General features: G+C 45.1%; 1 protein-coding gene across 1 annotated transcript in view; it reads right to left on the reverse strand.

The window, feature by feature from the left end:
* Positions 1-19315: 19315 nt before the first annotated feature.
* The window catches only part of AMBN (ameloblastin), a 42121-nt gene continuing 38629 nt past the window's right edge, over positions 19316-22807 (reverse strand). The window contains exon 11 of the mRNA XM_069630581.1: positions 19316-20373. Coding sequence (XP_069486682.1) covers positions 19777-20373 — 597 coding nt within the window. The 3' untranslated portion in view covers positions 19316-19776. The remainder of the gene's footprint in view (positions 20374-22807) is intronic.

Raw genomic sequence — 22807 nt, forward strand, 5'->3', positions numbered from 1 at the left:
CTTGATCACTCACAAATAAATATAGTTGTATGTCCTTATCTTTGAGCATTATATGTCCACCGTTACAAATTCATCCCAAAGAAGAAAGCTAGTACCTCTACACACAGATCCATCTGAAAATAAATGTCTACTTATTTAAGAACCATAGTGCATGGCCCAACTATAAATACATTCCAAACGTGACTTACCCTAGGAAATTAGGATGTATCAACTTAATCTTGGCTACCAACAGCATCTGTGACCAGAGCAGAATTGTACAGCAAATGTTTTTTAACATACAAGTTAGAAATGAAGAGGGGAATAGAATGATTTCCCCGCTTCATAACATGCAGAGAGAATTCAATGCATTCTGAAAATAGAGCAGTACTGCTTCCCCCAAAATTGGAACTCGTCTGCCATTTAGTAGGCCCACGAACAATGACCATAGGGATCAGCATCTGAAATACCAACTGGATGTGGCAGACTTCGCAAAACACATTCTGTGCAAGCCACAGTCCATGGCAAATCCCATTGCCCAAACTCATAACAAACAAATCCTAAAGCATTCATGGCCTGTGCAGCAATTCAATTGGTTGGACGAACATGTCAACTCACCCACCAGAGAGTCAGTTCACTCACCAACCAATCCCCTAATTTGTCACACTTTCATGCCTTTCCAAGGCGTAGGAGGTGGGCTAAGCAGTTTGCATCTCTGATTTGCTTTCTTCCTTCGTAATTGGAAGACCAACCGGTTTTACACTTGCATGGCATCTAGGCTTAAATAGCAGGTGGATTCCAAAGGAATCAATTTTAAAGCACTGCCCGCAAAGTGGGATTTGCATGCAGCGTTTTATTTCTTACAAAGCGAAGATTAACAGTGAGGAGTAAATGCAAATTCACCTTCATTGTCTCTTCACAATTACATTCATGTTTGTGAGTGTTGAAAATTGCATGAACAGGACCAACCAGCACATAACTGCAAGTATTGGTGGTCCCCTGCGTGCAATTTGCATTGTATTGAAAATGACCTCATTCCGTTTAATATTGGTGGGATCAACCTTTATTGTTTGATGTATTAAGCATGCACGGTGCTTGATCTCACTGTCCCTGTGGGATTGGGCAACATTTCTGGGACCCTCCTTTTTAAAGTTTTGGCAATAATCAGTGATGGTGTTACATGGTTCACTTAACCGGTTTGATACGTGTGGAGGAGAATTCAAATGGGTGGAAAGTGCGTTTTTCAAGCTGTCCTGTGACAACCTGTCATAATGTCATACCTGAAATTGGCTCTGCACATTTCTTTCACTGGAGATCAAGCTTAAGTGGGAGTTGATCGTCTTGGAAAGGGCAAGCGTTTCTATTACGAGCTGGTGATTGGTGATGAAAAATACAATAAATTGACGATCATGAGCAAAACAGGAAACATGCATCACCTTTAAAACTTGTAGTGCAGCAAGGATCTTATACCCAGTGTCAACAGCAACAAAACTCAGCTAAAGGTGTGTCTTAACTGTTATGCCATCACAGCCCTCACCTTCTCCCAGATCCCAGATGTTAACTTCCCTGCTGTAGCTGGTGTAAAAGCCCACTAGTAATGCAATGTAATGTAAATTGGCATTTGTGTAGCACCTATTGCCATTCGTAAGACCTCAAAGCGATGTAGGTCAATGCCCCTGGAGGACCGAGGTATGAGAGAATAGTCCGGGAAATTCTGAATGCGTGTGTGCATTTAGCCAGTATGAAGGTAGTTAGGGATGAGTAAGTCCCTGCTACTGACCCAAGTGGAACTGGCTTGTGGGCAGTTGCTGTGAAGGCTGTCGGGGGACTATGCAAGTCAAGAGACTGATTATGTGTCCAGCTAGACCAAATCTTTATTGCTGCATTCTAGTGGCAGAGGTGATGTGAGATATGCCATCGAGTAGTGGGTGATTGTAAAGGTTTGCGGGTGGTTGGCCTTGACTTGGAAGGGATACGGCTATCTTCCATCGAGATGGAGTGCAGCATGTAACTAAGAGCCATGGCTGATTACTTGTTTCGTTGATGAATTGCTCTGCGCTTTCTTGGAGTATCCTCACTTGACTCATCAAGCCCTCCGCCTACCTGTAGAGCCAGCAGTAAGACTGTGACATGTTCCCTCGTCCATTGGCATGCTTAGGTGTTCCAGACATGTTGCCACTCCTACTTTGTAGGCTACAACTTTATTTTTGTCTTGTCAAAAACAGATGGCCCACAGAGCTATAGTCACTTAATAGAAACTGGACCCGATTCCAAGGTTTGTTCTTCTCAAGCAATAAGTATGTTGGCGCCACACGAAGCAGAAGACCCCATTCATTTACAGCCACTGACTGTAATCTCATCCAAATAATTTAAAGATTTTTTCTTCAAAATAGACAAGTGTGTCTTGTCACAAAAAGATGGAACACTCAATTTCAGTTACTGTATATAACCTTCTGCTTGTCTCCAAACAATTCTGGGTTAATTGCCCGAGTATTCTGATAAGAAATGTCCCAATAATGTATTTAATGCAAGATGGTCTCTGTGCTAGTAGCTAATAGATGATGGCATATGTATTGCATGCTTCTTTGCAATCATGAACATACTTTACTCCTGCATCCAAAGAATTTTAAGACTTTTTTTTCACAAACAACAAACACTATATGGTACCCAGTCATGTTACCAAAAATAAAACAGAGTGGTAAGTTTCACCAGAGACCATAATACCGAAAAACACACACAATATAAAATAACTATATATAGGATAGTGGGGTAAGGGGATAAAATGGGTCGGGATGGGGTTGCGGTGGCGTTGTAAGGATCCAAAAATGGTGGCTTGGGTGGCTTGGGGGAACCCCCCCCCAAATAAATAAAAAGAAAGACATTTGGTATTTTGGTTGTGATGAAATGTACCACTCTGATTTTTCTGTCTGTAAAATCACATATAACCCACTTTATTTTGTTGCAGAAAAGATGGACTGCTCCACCACAGCTGCTGTGTATAATGTCTTCCTGCTTACAAAGAATTCTAAACCTTTCTTTATACAAGCAACGGGTATTTTGTCTTGTCAAAAAAAAGATGGTCCACTGATTTTCAATTTGTTTGTGGACGGTAAATCCCACGCTTGGATTATTAAATTAGATGTAAATCATAAAATCATTAAAGTAGAATTGTCCCAAACATTCACAGTAAAGTGTCCCTATTAACCCGTACCACTGTAATTAACAAAGAATCAGGGCTTTTCACTTTTTCTTTAACACAGTAGTGATGCCCTTTTGGAATAATTAAATCATTGACTCCTATAAAAGAATATAAGCGTGCACATTATTTTCTTAAAATATAACCCATTTTGCTTGGTTATGGTAATCGTTGGGTTCCATTATAATGTCTCTTCATATTCTTTTCTTGAAATATAATCTGTCTTGCCGAAATATGGTAATTTTTGAATTTCACTATAACGTTTCTCGATTATGTAAACAATAGGGAAAGATAAGGAAGTATCTGAAAATATTTCTTCAATTAATGACAGGATTAGTAATTAAGTTCCATAGAGATGTTTTGGAAAAGGTAATATATAGCATACAGATTTGTATGGGAATAAAAGTTTGAATGAATTGGCACGGCATTTATTTCCATTATATATGTTTTCTTTTGACTGATTTACAGCCCGTGAATAAGATCTCTGATTTACAGCCCGTGAATAAGATCTCCCCTCGCCTTTAAAGAAAGCTAAGACACCATATTGGAAGCAACACGTTTTTGGATTTGTCTCAAAAAAGATTGGCCCACTCATTTAAGAACAACAAAATGGAGTTGCTCTAGTGTACTTGAACACTTTTTCAACAGACCATAAAATGGACACTATACACTTTGGGGATTATATTTAGGAGTGTTCATTTATTAACTCAATCCTTACTTATGTGCAGATAATTTTTGCACATTAAAGTGAAAATTACACATTTTCTATACATTTATAAATCACAAAAATTGTAGATTTAATTTTTGTAAAAAACAATGAAACAAAACCTCAGCATTGGTCATTCTGTAAACATACAACCAGTCATCTTATTGTGAAGGCATGTCAGATCACGCTGTTGTGTTTACATTGGTTAAACAGGTGGTTTTATAATGTGCCAAAAATGTCCCCTAGGTCAGTGCCCTAACATGAAAATATTCCTGCAGAAAATACAATGAAAACCCACTAAAAACACTTTCTGCTCACATAAAACTGCCCCTGTGTACAATGAGCAAGAGCAAGCTTCAATTGCATAGAATTGCGTGGAATTGTTTTCTTGTTAAAGCACACCCTTCTTTCTTTCTGATAATATCAGTACCCATGCCTGCTAATTCTCAGTGGAGATCAGTATCTGTTGAAATGTAGGTGTCACATGTCCTTACCCCACTTCTTTTTCACAGGGCAAATATATACAATATTTTTCCATTTCTGCAATGACAGCACAAAAATCTAGGGCAGAAATGGTACTTCAACTGGATGAATATCTCTGTGGTCAAACATAGAGACCCCACCCATCTCCACAGCCCAGCCATTCGCTTTCATTGCTCCATCTGATCTGTTATTTAGTCCCCACATTCCATCCTGTTACCAGACTCATTCTTTCATCAATTTTCTCTCATTTCTTTCTTTTATTTCTCTCATGCTGTTGTACAATCCTTCTCCACCTATTATATTCTAGCATTATCCACCTTATCATTCCTTCTATCGTTACACTGAAAGGGCACCTTCCCACTGCATTCATTTCCACTGCTCAATGTTCACCCCTTTTCTCCTCGCAGTCTTAGGTGACTCTGCCCATTTTAACATGTAGCCAAGCACATTTTCTCTATGAAGTGTAGCTGGCTGCGTTTTTGCAGAAAATGCCTTTCCACATTCTGCTCTCTCTCTCCCACCCTATTGTATCCTAAGCTCTTAATGCTCACACAAGCAACCGGAGCCAGAGGCCTATGCTCTTATCTGATCGCCACGCCACCCCCACACTCACGGCTGGAGACCTCTGCACCATTCCACGTGCAGTTTAGGTTTTGCGCTTCCATGTCACTGCAGCATAACACTGAGGTAAAACATCTTCTGCTCACTCCCCTCCATACTCTTCCTGTTTCTTTTCAATGGCTATATGCAGAGTGTGAACATTTGCAAATGGCTGGACTGTGGTCATGGGTAGAGCCTCTATGTTGGCCCACAGAGCTCTTCATCCGGAAGAAGTAACAATTCTGCCCTAGATTTATATATGTATGTATGAGTCTGCCTTTGCATAACTTTTTTTATTCTGTGAAAGGGAGACTGTGAGTGGCAATGTGTGAATAGATGACAAAATAAGACCAGTCTGTCCGGCGACAGCTCATCTGTGAAATTGGTTTCTTACAGCTCTCTTTTTACCTAATAACACCAAACTACTAAAATCTCACAGTGGAGCTATATCCCATGGATTTTGCATATTGCTGGGACAGTGAGAGGGTCCGTGGCAACACTGCTTTGCTTTAACTCTGACATTCCATCTAAGGACCATTGACCAATCTTGTAGAGCAAGCCTACCCCTACCCCAGCATCGGCTATCTTTATGAACTCAAAACAGCAGCTACCACCCCAGCCACCTCCCTAGACCAGGCCGTTTTCCTTTTGTTTATATTAATTGCAATATTGAATCTGTTATTTTGCCCTCACATGTCATCCTTTCGCCAGACTCATTCTTTTACAGGCTACACCTATTCTATTTTTACAATATCCACCTTATAATTCTTCTGTGCTTTAGGTGACTCTCCCCATTTTAACACGTGGCCTAGCTTTTTATCTGTCCCTTTCCCCATGAGGTGGAACTTGCTGCATGTTTGATGAAACCATCCTTCCCCATTCTGCTGTCTCTCCCACCATGTTTTATGATGGCTGCATTCCTGAACTATTAATGTGCACACCAGCAACAGGGAGTCAGAGGCCTATGTTCTTATCTAATCGCCCCCCACCCCCACTCTCATGGCAGGAGACATTTGTACCATTGCACATGCCATTTTAATGTTGCCCTTTCTTTTCACTGCAGCATAACCTACCAACTGCAGTTCCTCAGAGGTATTCTTCCTTTGCTCTCCTTCCCCCAGAAGCTCACTGTGTCTAGAGCTCTGGTTCTCCTAAGCTGGACTACTGCAACAGCCTCTTTCTTAATCTGCCTGCTACTACTCTCCGCCCTCTGCAACTCATCCAGAACAGGACTGCAAGACTTTTCCTTGGCCGCAAGCCTAGGGATCTTATCTTCCCACTCTGCAATCTCTTAATTGGCTCCCAGTGACTACAAGGGTTAAGTTCAAGACCCTCTCCAATGTCCACAAGGCCTTCTGGGGCATGGGTCCGAAATACCTTCAACTCTCACTTCGAAAATACCTTCCTCTTTGAGCTCTTCGCTCCTCCACCTCCAACTTCCTCAGGGTCAGTCGCTTCTCCAAGCAACCAGTTGGAGTAGATCTCTTTCTTTGGCGGGGGCCTCCCTCTGGAACAGCCTCCCTGCTGCTCTGAAACTTGAGGAGAACCATCTTTGGTTCCTGAAGCACCGCAAGACCTTCCTCTTTGCTTCTGCCTTCTCTCTTCCTCTCCCCTGCTGATCTCTGTCTGTCTGTTTCAGCACTGGGCACCTGGCTACCCTCTGATTTCGGGCCCAGATCCCTGCCCACCCAGCCGCATACCCGCACTGCCTCCTGGCAACCCTTGCACTTGGGTCTGTATCTGCAACCCTACAGTCCCCTTCCTGCATTTATTAAACACCCGCTCTCTGTGCCTTATCTTTGCACTTGCCACCTGATGGCCACACTACTGTTGTTGTTTTTGATCACATGTTCAGCACTTCCTACTCCTCACCTGCCCCTTGCACTTTCCCCATTCCCTCTGCTCTGCACTTGCACATTCTCAATGTCACTGGGTCTATAGAATCATTGTTTTTGTCCTGCCTTGTACCCCTCCCTTCCCTAGTTGCACCCTGGGTATGGGTGCGACATAAATAAAATATCCTTGACGACAATGTGGCTTTGTAGTCCGTTGCTCTGCAGGGCAACACCTTCCAATCCCTTGGATTAATGAAACAGAAAAATATCGAGTGGGAATTTCGGTTGATTTGTTGGTCATTAAAGATGTGAACCGGGATGTCGCGGGTCACTGTAACTGGACGGCAAAGAAAGCCTAACCGTCCCTGAAACAGTATTCAAGAGAAAGAAGTACAGGACTCGGCGCCACTGTTGTGCCTGTAGTAATAACGGGGTATTATCCCCAGTCACAATCTCTGTTCCTCCGTTCGATAATCACACGCGTCGGCAAGCAATTACTACAGGCACAACAGTGCTAATAATTGGCTACTTTCGATTTTGGCCCGGATTTGAAAAAGGCTCAGAGGAGCCGAAACATGTTATCACACAAGGGCTCCATTCTTCATGTATAACTGTGCTTTAAGAACAAATACACATTTATCTTGATGGCGCCGAGTCCTGTACTTCTTTCTCTTAAATAAAATATCCTATCATATCACGTAAGGCATTTTCTGCTCACTCCTCTCCATAATCTCCCTGTTTCTTTTCAATGGATACATGCATGCATGAACATTTGCAAATGGCTGGACTGAGGAGATGGCCAGAGCCTCTACGTTGGCCCATAGAGAACCTCATCCCAACGAAGTACCAATTCTGCCCTAGATATTTGTATGTATGTATGAGTTTGGCATTGCACAACTGTTTTTATTCTGTAATTGACAATAAATGTTTCAAATGATCTACTTAAACGTTTCTACTAGGTAGCCACAAAGTTGCCTCAGATGAACCCTTGCACTGCAGAGATGCAAGGCATGTTTTTTTGACTTGGGGTTTGGACATCAGGTTTCAAAAGTGAATGGGTCCTGCGGTCAATGAAACACGACAGGGTGCATAATAAAAAATGCACTCATGTATGTTGAGCGCAAGCTGCTTCATGGGGCTTGCTGACTACAAGCCTCCACTCAAGTGTACAAGTGTACACAGTGTACAATTTATTAAAAGACCCAACAAGTATTTAAAGCCAGTTCCAGCTGGAACTCGCCCCATCCAATGTGATAATTGGCTGGCGAGCTGGATACACCGTAGACACTGAATGATGTGCTCTCAAACCTCCAGGCGGCTTCATGCATGGCCTCAATGAAAGATAACACTCAATAACCCCTGGTCTTTTTTCTGAAGCCATGTTTCAAGATTGAAGTGAGTCTCTCAGAACTAGGCAGAATGAGACAAGTTTCAGGTGCACATAAATGAACTGATGCAGCGGCAGGAAATTAAACTGCACGAAGAACAGAGTCAGAAGATTGGCGACAACCGATGTGCTCAATACACCGCTACCAGAGAGGTGAAGCACATTGTCTTCCTCATCATCCGGGACTGCATTGCTCAGACCACCTATACGGCCTGGCCCATCTTCTGAGAACATTACTGATAGTGATAGGCTGGAAACCGAGAGTCTGTGGGATGCATTCATCACTCGATTGGGTATACTCATAGTGGATGGGTCTGAAATAACACCAAGAGGGGATGTCCTGAAGCTCTGAAGGTGGTGGGTGCTCACCTTCTTGACACATCTCACCTGAGGAGGGATGATGATCCCTTACAGTATTGGACGCATAAGCCATGCCAGTGGCCAGCACCACTTGTGAGAGTTGCCAAAGCATCCCACGGCTTCTCCCTGCCCCACTGCCCAGTCTGAGCACATCTGTAGAGCCGCATTTGCTATTGCACCTGACCACTGGAGAAGCCTGGAAGTGCCTCCCGTTGATTGATTAACTTTCATTAAAGTGAACCCGTCTTATCACATGATGCCCGTCCACCTCCTGAGGAAGTTCTGTTAGCACCTAAGGAACAATAAATGTTTGGCATATTATTGTCCTTTGCTCAGACGGAATTCATGACAATATGTAACTGCAACATTGTATAATAATGAGTTTAACTCTCCTGTATCTTTCACCGTGATACCCTAGGGTCTGGGCGAGTAACAAATGTAATAAATAAATAAATGAATAAATAAATAAATAAATATGAAATCTGCACTAGGTGTCTCACATGACCCTTTGGCGTAGTAACAAAGAAGTGGGTCTTTTGATTACTCTGCTGAAGCATTCATATTTTTGGGAGCTGGACCTGTATTGGTAGTGGCAGCTGGCACTGCTATTTGCTTAAAAAAGACAACACTTTCGATCAATGTAATTGCACATGCTCATTTGTTCATCATTTTGGATATGAATGGCTTTCTTAAAATGTTTTACATTTTGCAATGAAAGTGGTTGGATCATTTGAATGTGGTACATCATTAATCAATGTGTGCATTGATTAGGGTGGTCTCGGTGATGTGATAGCTAGTTTACAGGACAGGATGAAAACTGTATCAGGGTGATTTGCATGTGGTAGTCTGTTATAATGATTTTCCGGGTTGTGCTCTCTTCACAAGCGTGGAATTCTCCTGAGAATTTTACGCTCGTGCGGGGGTCTTTGGCGGTTGGGAAGGGGAAAGGAGACGTGGTGAGAGCGGCTAGGACACGGCTGTTCAGGTTGAAGATATTAAAGCTGTTTTCTACTTACCTGGCTCCTGCTCGTCATTACACTGGCGACGAGCTTCAACCTGATACCCACGCGCCTGACTAAGCCGTGTGTCCTGTTGTCGTGTTGTCGTGGAGGCTCTCCTTCAGCCCAGCAGCCTAGTCACTCTCCTCAGCTGACGGTCGTCTGTGCCTATACTGGTGCCTTCCGTGCCGCACTCCCGGACGTGGTCGAGCGCGGCTCATTCCTGACACCGCTATTGTTGCTGTTGCCGCGCTTCCGAGCTGGATTCAGCGTGGCGTTGATAGCCTCCAGCTTTCCCCGCAGGTGAGGCCGCGCACGCTCGGGTGGGGATCTAACCCGGGTGGGTTCCCCTCCTCGCCGTTTCTCCTGGCAGTTTGCCAGCGTGACTGTGCCGCGTCAGGGATTTTACTATCCCACCTCCTGGAGGAGGAGAAAACGGCCTCCACGGCTGTAAGGGGGCGGATTTGACCGGAAAGGGGCGGATTGACTGCAAAGGGGCGGATTTGTCTTCTCTCCACCTATTGACTGCAAAGGGGCGGATTTGTCTTGTCTCCATCCACAGTTAACCCCTAAGGTCCCAGGAGTGTCTACAGGCCCATCTGAACTAACTCTCCACGCGATTTGTCTTGTCTCCATCCACAGTTAACCCCTAAGGTCCCAGGAGTGTCTACAGGCCCATCTGAACTAACTCTCCACGCTCCATCAGCAGAAGAGTTTTGTTTTCTTCCTCTTACTACTTTTGCTGAAATTGCCATTAACCCAGTTCAAGTGTCCTTGGGCCGCATCTGTACTGCTGAGTTTCTACTAGTTCCTCGTTGCAAGTTTGTCTTCTACAGCATTGTTCAGTCATGCAGCATAGCAATGCACGTCCTCCCCCCGCCTTTTTACCTAACCCGGGTGAGCCTCCCATTGCATGGGAGCTTTGGGTGGACAGTTTCAAAGTGTACCTGAGAGCCTCAGGGGGTTCCAGGTTGTCAGACGACGATAAGGAGGCGGCCCTACTTAACTGTCTCGGCACGGAGGGCCTAAGGATCTTCAGACATCTTCCAGGAAATAACGTGTTGGCGTTGTCCACTGGCGATGGCGAAGGGGAGGGGGCCAGGTGGTGGTGTTGGCTTATGAAACTGCTCTCAAGAAGTTGGAGGCCCGTTTCGGCAAGAGAGCCAACATAGTGTTGGAGAGGTATCACTTTTTCTCGAGAGCGCAAGGTCCTGGTGAAAGTATTGACTCCTACGTGACGGCCTTGCATACCCTTATTTCGACCTGCAAGTTCACGGGTCTTATAGAGGAGTACATTCGCGACCAGATCATGATGCGGACAAGCGATTCCAAGGTGAGGGAGAGGTTATGGACGGAAAAGGACCCTCCGTTGGATAAAGTGATTGAGATAGCCCGCGCCCTGGAGGAGTCCAGGAAGAGCGTCAAGGAGATGACTGAAAAAGTGGATGTGGTACACATGGTTCAGCCACGCAAGGCAGAGGATAATCGTGCCAGGGACAAGGACCAAAGAGGAACGTTTAGCGCCAGAGAACTTTGCAAGAAGTGTGGCTGGCGAGGACATGTTGCAGGATCCAAGGAGTGTCCTGCTTCTGCGGTTGTGCGCAGGAAGTGCAAGGGGAGAGGGCATTACGCCCGCATGTGCAGGGGTGGTCCGCAGAGGGAGAGTGTGCGCCTGGTGGACCCCGACGGGGCCGATGAGGATGTAACTGTTGTTGGGTACGTCAGCCCTTCGCAGGTCCCGGGTGTGCGCGCCAAGGAGGGGGCGCTATTGAGTGTGGGACCCACCAAGAAGAGCGCGTGGGCTACCCTTAGTGTGAATGGGGTTCCCCTTAGTGTATTAGTTGACACTGGCTCTCCTTATACCATGGTCTCTCCCGAGTTGTACAAGGCTAAGTTTCAGAAAAAGGTGTCCGACTTGATTCCACCTGACATTAAACCTTGTGCTTATGGGCGTGTCCCCATTAAAGTGTTTGGTTATGACTGGGTTGACATAGAGTTCCACAGGCGGAGGACTAGAGGCAAACTTTATGTGGCTCACAAGGGGGATCCTGTTATTGGTTGGGATGAACAGGCAGCTCTTGATTTCGAGGTTCGCCCGGGTAAGGCGGTCCCAGTTTTGTGTGTGAGCAAGGAAAGTGGGGATGAGTGGAAGGATGCTAGTCCATTGACAGCTGATGTTCTCCAGGCCAAATTTCCCTCGGTGTTCTCCTCTACCTTGGGCAAGTTGCGTGGTTTCTCCCACAAAATAGTTTTGAAGAGGGGTGCTATCCCTGTGGTGCATAAGGTCAGACGGGTGCCCATTGTCGCACAGGAGCCACTCAAGGCAGAACTGGACAAACTCTTGGAGGCTGGTGTGATTGAAGAGGTGGAATCCTCAGAGTGGCTGGCTCCTATTGTATTGGCGCGCAAATCTGATGGAGGCATGAGGATGTGTGTCGATCTCAGGGATTTGAATTGCAGTATCTGGATCGACAGACATCCCTTGCCTAACATCAACGAAATGCTCTCTCTGGGGGCGGAGCGTCTCATTTTTCCACCCTTGATCTATCCTCTGCCTACCACCAGGTGGACCTTCATGTCGAATCGCGCCCCCTCACCTCATTCATCACCCCGTTTGGGGCCTTTCGTTTCCGGCGAATGCCTTTTGGTTTAGCCTCTGCTGTTTTCCAGCGAGTGATGCAGAAGTTGTTCTCCGGTGTGGGAGGCGTAGAGTATTTTCAGGACGATATTTTGGTGTGGGGCAGGTCGCGCAGGGAGCATGATGAGAGGCTTTTGCAAGTTCTTGGCATATTGGAGAAGAGTGGTTTGACAGTCAAAATGAGTAAATGTAAGGTTGGAGTGGAGAGCGTCACTTATCTAGGACACACCTTAGATGCTAAGGGGATACATCCCAAGGCTGATTTGGTGAAGGTGTTGTGTGAGGTGTCACCACCCGCCAGCAAGGACCAGCTGAGATCATTCTTAGGGTTGGCCGAATATTACAGCAGGTTCATTCCCACGTACTCTGACAAGACTATTGCCATGAGAGCGTTACTCAAAAAGGGTGTTCGTTTTGACTGGTCTGAGTTGTGCCAGCGCGAGTTTGAACATTTGAAGGCTCTAGTCGATCAAGCTCCTTCTTTGGTTTCCTTTTGTCCCTCTAGGAGGACGGTATTGACCGTAGATGCGAGTGAATATGGTGTGGGTGCTGTACTTGAGCAGTGGTTTGAGGGGGCTTTTCGCCCTGTTGCCTTTGCTTCCAGGGTACTCAGTGAGACAGAGCGCAGATACGCCGTGATAGAGAGGGAGGCCCTGGCTGCTGTCTGGGCATCGAAGCACTTTAGGACGTTTTTGTGGGGTGTGGAATACACTTTGCGCACCGATCACAAACCGTTAGTGCACGTTTTAACAACAAAAGGATTGGCCCAAGCATCTTCAAGGGTGATGCGTTGGATGGCTGACATGGGGGAGTACAATTTCAAGGTCGAGTATGTGCCTGGTGAGAAAAATGCAGTGGCGGACTGTCTCTCTCGTTTCCCACGCCAAGATTCGTATGTTGGGGATCCGGTCCAGAATGTAGCAGGGGATGAGTGCACTTTGGTGGCCAAAGTGTTTCCTGCAATCAGTGAGCAGGAGTGGGATATTGAGTGTGGTCGGGATCCCGTTTTGAACAGTATTAAGTCAGCTCTCGCGACTGGTGCAGGCAAGGAAGATTTGAGTAAGTCATTTGGTCAAGTGTGGTCAGAGTTGTCGGAAGGTCCCTGGGGCATCGCTAGAGGCTCTAGGTTAGTTCCGCCAGAGTCTCTAAAGGGTAGGCTTGTGGAGTTAGCGCATGAGGGTCACATCGGAAGATCTATGACGAAAAGGAGGCTCCGAGAGGGGTATTGGTGGCCCAAGATGGATGAGGAAGTTGAAAGGGTTGTTAAGGACTGCGGAGCCTGTTCCGTCAGTGATAAAAGTAAGACAACCCTAGCGCAGCCAATCCACCCCGTGGAGGTGCCCCAAGATGTGTGGGCCAAGGTAGCGGTGGATATCATGGGGCCCATAGACGCCTTGGGAGGTGGGTTGAGATTTTTTGTGGTATTAGTTGACTACACCTCCAGGTGGGTGGAGGCCACGGCTTTATCTTCCGCAACTACGGAAAAGGTAATTGAGTTTTTGGCATCAGTGTTTGACAGGGAGGGCGTACCTGCAGGAGTTGTCACCGACAATGGTCCTCAGTTTGTATCAAGTGCCATGCAAGAATTTTTCTCTAAGTTAGGGATTCATCACCACAAAGTGGCTTTGTACAATCCAGAGGCCAATGGGTTAGTGGAGCGCATGAATAGGTTTGTGAAAGGAGCGGTTCAGTTGGCGATCGCTAATGGGTTGCTGTGGTGCAGCGTGGTGTCCGAAGCACTCAAGGCATATAGGCTTACCCCTTCGTTCCTTACGGGTTTGTCTCCGTTTGAGCTAATGAGGGGAAGGAAGCCTGGGTCCAAACTGAGAGTCGCTGCCTTGGGTGGTGGTGTTCAAAGTCGGGTGAACATGCAAGAAGTTCTCGATAGAGTTCGCGCCAAGCAGGATGCGTTTTGGCAAAGTCAACTTAAAAGGAGGAGGCACTTGCGTGTGAAAGTGGGTGACCATGTAGTCGTGAAGAATCCCAGGTTTGTGGCCAAGGGTTTGAGCAAGTTCATGCGGCCATGTGTGGTGACCAAAGTTGGTCGTGGCTATGTAAAGTTACAGGACAGTACCAGATGGAGTTTGAGACGTGTGGTTCCTGTGGAAAATCCTGGTGGCATCTGGCGGGAAGAAGATACCCCCTACGCGGGGGGGCAGGATAGGAGTTTTGATGGGAATTGGACAGCTGCTCCTTGTGTGGAATCGTGTGGTTCCACGAATGACAGTAGTGGTGATGGTACGGTTGCAGGTGGCGAGGGAACGGTTAGGTCTGGTGATGATGCGAATGATGGTAGTACGTCCATTCCGGGGTCCACGGGGGCCAATAGTAAGGTGGTAGTGCCAGCACCGATGGGTGCAGGTGTGCGTGAGAGTATGAGGGTTTCTTCCCCGGAATGTGAGGGTGTTGCGCCTCTGGGTGGGGAAGTTGATGAAGTTTTCCAAAGTAGTTCGCAGGATTCTGTGCTGTTTCCAAGGGAAGTGGGGCCTACTGAGCATAATTCTTCTGGGGAGACTAGCAATGACACAAGTATCTGCCCAAGGAGAGTGAAGAAAGTGCCAGCTATGTATAAGGACTTTATCCAAGAGTTTGCCGATGATTGAGGATTTTATTTATGTCTTCCTTTAGGCCGATCTTCTTCTCATTCCTGCTAAGCAATGTCCTTCTTTGTGTTCCCTTTGTTTTTTTTCTTCCAGTTCCTTCACGGGGTGTTTGAGGCATGTTCGCGCTCATCTCCTGTGTGTGTGTGTGTGTGTGTGTGTGTGTGTGTGTGTGTGTATGACGGGGGAGAAGTGTTATAATGGTTTTCCGGGTTGTGCTCTCTTCACGAGCGTGGAATTCTCCTGAGAATTCTACGCTCGTGCGGGGGTCGTTGGCGGTTGGGAAGGGGAAAGGAGACGTGGTGAGAGCGGCTAGGACACGGCTGTTCAGGTTGAAGATATTAAAGCTGTTTTCTACTTACCTGGCTCCTGCTCGTCATTACATAGTCTGTATTTATCCCGGTGTCATTGCGTCATCAATCTATCCATTGTTTAGGTAAGATTCTGGATTGCCTTCTGTGTTGTATATGAATCATCATACGGGCCATGTGGAGATATCCCCGTGTGTAGGCTATGGACGGGAGATGATGCCCGGCGAGATCGCAATAGGGCTCCAAGTGTTGAGTGTTCAGGCTGTGTGCTTCCACTCCAGTGTTACCCCTGGTAATATTTGGTTACCCCTTCTGTAATGAACTTCTAAAGGTGGTAGCAGTACTGTGGCGGCCATGCACAACTTCCCACGTCTTTCTGTCAATGGGCGAATGTACAGATGTCTGAAGACTTTCAACTTACATTGTGGACATAAATATGTATACACTCATCCTGTGATCTGACAGATATGATTCAAATGCCGTGTAATGATTAAAACGATCTTTAAATAGGCACATCATTGCTAATAGTGTGCATCTATGGTACTCGTCAGATTGGCATTCTCATTGCAAATCACTGGCCAGGTGACACAAAGATAAGCACGTTCATTGCAAAAATGGGTCTGTTTAATTTTCTTCATTTAGCCTTAAGAGGAGACCCGGAGGCCTTGTCAACTCGCCAGTAAATGATTCTTTGGCGCCCAGTGGAGTTTACACATCTGTTTTTATAGACAAACACTAATTGTATCATGGTTGGCGAATGTGGTACAAGCAACCTCACATATTGGGTAGATCTCTGTCCACGGCTGGGGCCTCCCTTCAGAAAGGCCTCCCTGCCTCTCTCAAACTTAAGCAGGACCACCTAAGGTTCCAGAAGCAACTCAAGACCTTTTCGATTCCGCTTTCTCTCTCCCTCTGCATTGCTGATTCCCTGTCTGCTGTGCATACTGGTTACCTGGCCACCCACTGAAGTTACGTGACCAGACTCATGCACAACCAGTTGCCCTTGCACTGCCTCCGGGCCTCCCTACCACTTAGGGACTTTATCTGCGTCCCTACAGTCCCCTGGCTCTCTGCACTTTGAGCCACCTCCCTGGCAGCACGTATGTGTTCCTTTGCACTCCAGCACTTTATGTGTTTAAGCAGAGAATGTTGAGTAGTAGAAAAATATGTGGTTAACTTTATGATTTGAAATGAAAAAATTGAAAAAAGTTTGACAGAGAGGATTCTGATAGAACAAGATGAGAAGTAAGCACAGGGGAAACACGGAAAGCAAAGAGAGAGAAAATGTGATGGATAGTCTGAGATGTGGAGAAGAAGAACAAAGCAGTAGCTAGAAGTGTAGGTGGTCAGGGAAAGAGAAGGAGAATCAGCCAAATGTATAGATGTTGTCATGAGGCAGAGGAATATTAAGAACAGTCTTTGGGTGGTGGGAAGTCAATTAAATTGGTGAACACGTTAAGAGAGAGAGGAATCTGTGAGTTTGAAAATGAAGCGAGCAATAGAGTTCTGTAGGATTACTAGCAGAGAAGGAGAGCAACCCGGAATTACGGTACCCTAGTCAAGACAGGAAATATTCAGGATATAAGAGAGGAAGAGAGGTTTTGGTGATTCAAGTGATGAATTTGATAGAGGTTTAGTAGATGGAATCTGGAAAGAAGGGGCATCTGGGTTGATAAGACAAGTGAGTGGCGAGGCAGGCATGATCCCAACAGAGGATGAAATGAATAGCAAAGGTAGGAAAGGAAACGAAGAAGACCAAAGAAAGAGCACACACAGCAGAACTACGGTACAGAATCTCGGTCTTGGAAGGATTTATGGGAGGCAAAGAAGAATGCAGCCAAGACTGAATAACAAATAGAATCACAAGTATGCGAGAAAGCAAGAAGCCTGAAAAATAAGGGCAAGGGACGAAGAACTGAACATCAACCGTGAAAAGGTGGAATTGATGGTTGAAAGAAAAACTAAGGGCACACATTGATCATGCAAAAAGGGAGATTGGTGTAGAAACAGACGAACAACCATATTGGAACAGCCAGAGTATGACGTGTAGCTTACTTAGCAACGAAAGAACAGATGCAGTGATTTCAAGAGAAGAAATAATGTCGAGGAAGAGAGAGTGATCCGCCATGGAATAATCAGGAAGGAAGAGAATAACATCCATGTCAATGTGATGCACGAGGGCAGCGGCTATGAAAGTGGCAGAGAGCAGGCCTCGTAGAGTATGCCAGATGAATGCCAGATGGGGGCGAAAAAAGCGAGAAAGAGTGTCCTAGGAATAGGAAAGACATTAGAACCAAGATGGGGGTCCTGATTAGCAGTCAGTGGGGTTTAAAGAAAGATTTTTCCGGAGCAGTAAGAAGATGGACAAGCATTGGAGAAAAGAGAAGGGTTGAAGACAGTCAATATTAAAAGAAGAAATGTTTGAAAAACTGGCACAGTCCAGAGAGGGAAGAAAATAATTGAAATTGGATGCAATCGAATGAGTGTGAAACTGACTCACAAACTGGAGGGGACTTTAGAAAAGCAGGCAAAGGGCAAGGGAGGAGTTAGAGCAAGACAGAGGTGCAGTAAAGCAGTCAGGCAGGCATATGCCCAGTGATGAGGGGTGGTTTCATAAAACAAACAGAAGACAACCACGGGGAGAGAACGAATGTGGGGGAGGCAGGAGAGAACACGATTGATAGAGAAACCTTGATGACGTTTGGAGGAGAAAAAATGAAACGAGAGAAGAAAAATGGACTTTATTCAAATGGAGGGAGCAAATAGACATATCTGAGTTTGAAAAGAAGAAATGTCCAAAGAAATGTATGATTTGGGTTCATGGAACTATAACCCATCTGTGGTCCTTGCCTATATTTTTTAGTATTTGTTGTAAGTTTGTTTCTTTGATTACTTCCAAGTTCTCGACAGGATTAAAGATACAGTATTTGGGACACGATGCGTCACATGTTTTGTTTTTTCTTCCTACCTTTGCAGAGGCCACAGCTGTAACTAGATTCAGTTGGAAAAAAAGATGAAATAAGAGCAGATCTTTCCCATTTCAATTTCATACGGAATGTCACATAAAGACTGTGCGAGTAATGCTTCTTTGCAACTCCACACTATTGAATCTCCATAACCCGTGGACAGCCCAGCCCAAAACAGACCCTGTAAACATCAAGTGTGCTAATGCTTCCTTTTTCTAGTCTTGTCTGCTGGCTTCATTATCTCTGTTTTTGAAAGTACAGTTTGATTATTTAAATGCAATGTTGGCTCGTGGTCCGGCTGATTCGCAGGCCTCTAACTGGGCGTGCGCATGTCAAGATATCGTGGCTTAGTTCTGGAGGCACTCCATTTCCGCCCTGTTGCAAATGCAGGAAGGAAGCTAGAGGATGGGTAGTGGAAAGGAAAATAGAAACAAGCATTGGCAATACCACCAGTGTTGGCTTTCCTGTAGGCATGGGAAATGCATTTGCGAGGCACGGCCGTAGTGGGACCAACTGGCCATTAATGGTAGCAGCTGCAAAATGGTGCGAGTACCTGGCTATATAACTGCAGTGCATGGAAAATGCCTAATACTTATACACAAGCCAAATCTGTCGCCTTTGCCAATGCTTGTTTTTAAAGAACTTCAATGAAGGACACATATAGTGCTTATAACATCGAGTGGCTGAAGGCAGACCTGGTTAAAACATTTTTACTACACCAGTAGCATGTTTAAAGCTCCAATTAAGTCACAACCTCTCGGAAGACTGCTTTGAAAAATCCTGGCATGCACTTGAAGCTCAAAGTTTGATGGTAAGGCTTGAAGAGGTTAGCTCAAATAGATCACTGGCACTTCAGTCCTTGTTAATAAAAATCTTTGGCAAAGCCAATTATTTTGGCTCCAGTATAGGCATTAGATAGGCATTTGCCAGGCACTGTCATAGTATACTGAGGTGTTATCAACATTTGCCAGTTCTTGCCATCTTATGGCCAGATATCACCATTATGGCAATGCATGGAAAATGCCTTTCCCATGCCTTCATAAAAGCACAAACTGCTGGTCCCATTCACTAGTCAGGGTTATTGTGGACACTTGAATAAGGGCTATCATCCACACTTGCTTTGCACTTTCCTTGAAAAGATAGCAATGTTGGCTTTCACCAATCTGCTAGCGCATGACGTGTACATGTCATACACAATATTAAGCAAATGGAACGCTCACAGTAAATCACAAAATAAACTCTCATAAACCAAGATCGTATTTAGTAAGAACGTATTTTAATGTTTGCTGGGCGATGAGCAGCATCGTGTACAAAGGTAAACGAATAAGCGTACGTCTGCGCTCTCCATAAACTTTTTCTGAAGCCCATACATGCATTTTGTTTTCAAAAATATTGTAAATGTTCCATAAATAATATTTATTACATAACAGCAGCACACATGTGGCATTCACTAAGTCAACAGCAAATGAAATTAAGCAACTAATAAAAGACAATTTACACGTTCTGCATTTGCCTCTCACTGTACAAACAATAACAATCTGATATGCAAAAAATAATGCATGAAAAAGAAATTCAGAACTTGCGCCGGGCAATCTGACCAGTATTGCATGCAACAATGCATCTCCTGCATCATTGCTTGCAATTAAAAGCATTAAGGCACAATGTGCATATTAATGAGCATAGCTAGCCGTTATGGCAAGGGCAGGTGCTACAGTATCTCTCATGGCTCCTGAAAATACCATTTGTTTTCTGGCGGCTGGCCCTTTTCCCCCTCTGAGGTAGTACTTTGAGTGGCGCTTGTTTCCGTAGCAACCACAGCGCTAGGCGGCAATTCCTTTTGGACACCAATAGGGGCTGTGTCATAAGTTCCAAGGGGCACAGCGTTGTCAGAAACTGCCTGAGTGGAAGGTGAGGCCAGACTTGGCGTGACTCCTGCTGGCAACTTGCTCTGCCCTGCCGGATCCGGTCCCGGGTTTGGAATGTTATTGTTCGGGCGTGGAAGAATATTTCCTTGGCCGGTCGGGGTTCCTTCGGGAATTATGGCAGTGTTTCCAGGAAGTGGGGGTACGGCCACAGGTGTGCCAACCCCATCAGCAGGGGGGTTAGCTCCGGGAACAGCCGAGTTTCCATTCTGCACTACTACCACCCCTGCGTGCCCCGTTGGTGCGCCTCCTGCGGCCACAGCATCATCTTCAGCAGTAAGGTCTCCTTGAAAGGCAGAATTCTGCCCCATTCCACCTCCACCATGGTTAGAGCCCATGCCAACAAAACCTGGATAGAGGGCACCAAAGGCATGTGTGCCACTTCCCGGGCCTCCCTGAAACACACAGTATGTGTACAAGTTATGAGACACATTCACAATACATTTACAGTGATCACAAATTCATACACCAAATCTAAAATAACATAATAGATATTCTCCAGTTAATTAAATAGGCAAAGGGTAAGGGTGTACCGAAGAGCACATTTAGTATTCGGCCGAGTACCAAGTAGTGTGCAAATATCTTGGACGAATATGAAAGAGAATATTTGTTTTGTTTGTTTTCAATACGTGATCGCATGTTTCATTTATTTCTGTTTAATTTACATATGTTGAATGTACATGAAATAGAAAATAACAGATTAACAAAAAACTAGGGACCATACGTACGCAAGGATGTTGCATTTACAAAGGCATTGCTACTCAAAGTGGCAGTCTTCACAAATACATAATTAAGTTGCAATTACCCAATAGTTTCTGCAATTGGCAATTGCCACTGTGAATGACACACAGTGCAATCTCTCGTGGGTTGCAAAGTAGTTTACATGGAAAGTGAATTTCAAACATTCCTTCCAGCCCACACAGAAATGCATAAAACTGTTCTATTCGCTCTTGCAGGGAACACAGTGAATTATCTATCAGTTGAGTGGACTCCAATGCCCTCCTATTCTTCCCATATGCTAAACATAGGAGAGACAGATGGGCTTAGAGCAGAGGTGATCACACCTACGAAATTCTAACATGTGACTGAATCTGCCCAAACCCTTTAAGCTCCAAGAACATACTTGCCCATTGAGCAGTCCCTCATTTGCACCAAATCTCTGTCCACAGCTACTTACCATACCTCCATCCAACCACACTAGAGGATGAACGGCTGCATGGCGTTTTCTATCTGTTTCACTCTTCAACCCAGCAGCCCACAACGCCAGCAGATACAATGCTCTCTATCACTCTCTGTCCTCTCACAAATGCTTCCTGTTGGGACAGACTGGACAATAATGTTATTTGAGAGATTTCCTGATAAGCAAATTCTCCCAAGAGACACGTATGGGTTGGGACATGTGGGTCTCATCTTGCACTGCCTGACATGTAACTGACTCGCCCTATCGTTTATTGACATCGAAGAGGCAGCCAGCCTGCTGGCAAGCCTTTGATTTCCAAACAATCTCCCTTTGGACCAATTTCACCAACAGACCACAGCTCCTTGACTATGTCCCACACAGAGTCCGTACATCTCTTTCTCTCTATATGCCATCTGGTAGACTGGACCAAAGGGGTTCTGGAGAGATTTTCCAACATGAAGCTCGTCAGAGGCTTCTTGGGGGAGGAAGGGCATGCCACTCTGTCTGTCTCGGGAGGATAGCTCAGGGATAACGTGCTCCCCTTGGAAGCAAGACAACACAGAGCAACACAGGTTCGATCCCCGGGTCCGCGCTCAGAAACCTCTGGGTATTAAGCGTGTTATAAATAACTTATCATATCATATCAGACATACAACTGACTCACCCAGTCCTACTGGTCTCCTCCACCTGTTATGAATTCAAGTTTCTTCATGGGGCATGCATAGGGCATTTCCCACAAAAACAAACCATACTCACCTCTCACTCATTCTCTCCTGTCCAGTACACAAACATATGCACCTTAGTCTTATGTTTAATCAGAATGTGTCAGGGAATGTTTAATGTTTAATTATATTCTCTTGCACAATCTGCTTTCCATATTTGTCTAAGTTGCACTAAAATGAGAAGACAAAGGTATCTGACTGGAGCCAAATAGCGGACATTATTCTGCTAAAGCCGAACAGCTATTTTTCAGCCGGGATTCGGCTGAATACTAACTCAAAGCTGAAGTATAGTACACTTCAGTCAAACGTTCCACACAGAAACATAACTGAGGCAATGCCAACCCAATAATAGAGGTATACATGTATAATTAGACAGTGTTCTTAAGTACATGAGGTGTTGGATGGTAATCAGTGAGTTATCCTGTTTCAGGGGTCTGCAAACCTTGGCTCTAGAGATGTGTTGTCTACTACTCCCATGTGCCCTAGCCACCATCGTCAATGGGGAGGGAATCATAGGATTTGCAGTCCAAAACATATGTAGAGCATCATGTTGCATAACCTGGTTCTAGTTCAAGGCTCCTATAGTATTAATTACTGTGAACTATGATGCTCAGAAATTACTTTAAATTTAGTTTAGTTTTTAATTATATTTTATTGAGGGTGTTATATTGCAATTTGATTTGATTTATTTGTGCTTATATAGCACTTTACGCCAAAGCGCTTAACAATGACAATAGGCAAAAGTCTGGCAACGGTACAAATCATGGGAAAAGAAATGGTATTTTTTAGGTAGAAGAATGAAAGTGGGATTTCAATTGAGAACGAAATATGGAAAATGAATAAAGAGAACAAATTGATAGAGGGAGACAGTTCCAGAGTTTAAGGGCTAATAAGGAAAGGGAGCGAAAGCATGATTGGGCACATGGA

This window comes from Ambystoma mexicanum, chromosome 6q, assembly GCF_040938575.1.
Source record: "Ambystoma mexicanum isolate Mex_15411 chromosome 6q, UKY_AmexF1_1, whole genome shotgun sequence".
Classification (NCBI taxonomy): domain Eukaryota; kingdom Metazoa; phylum Chordata; class Amphibia; order Caudata; family Ambystomatidae; genus Ambystoma; species Ambystoma mexicanum.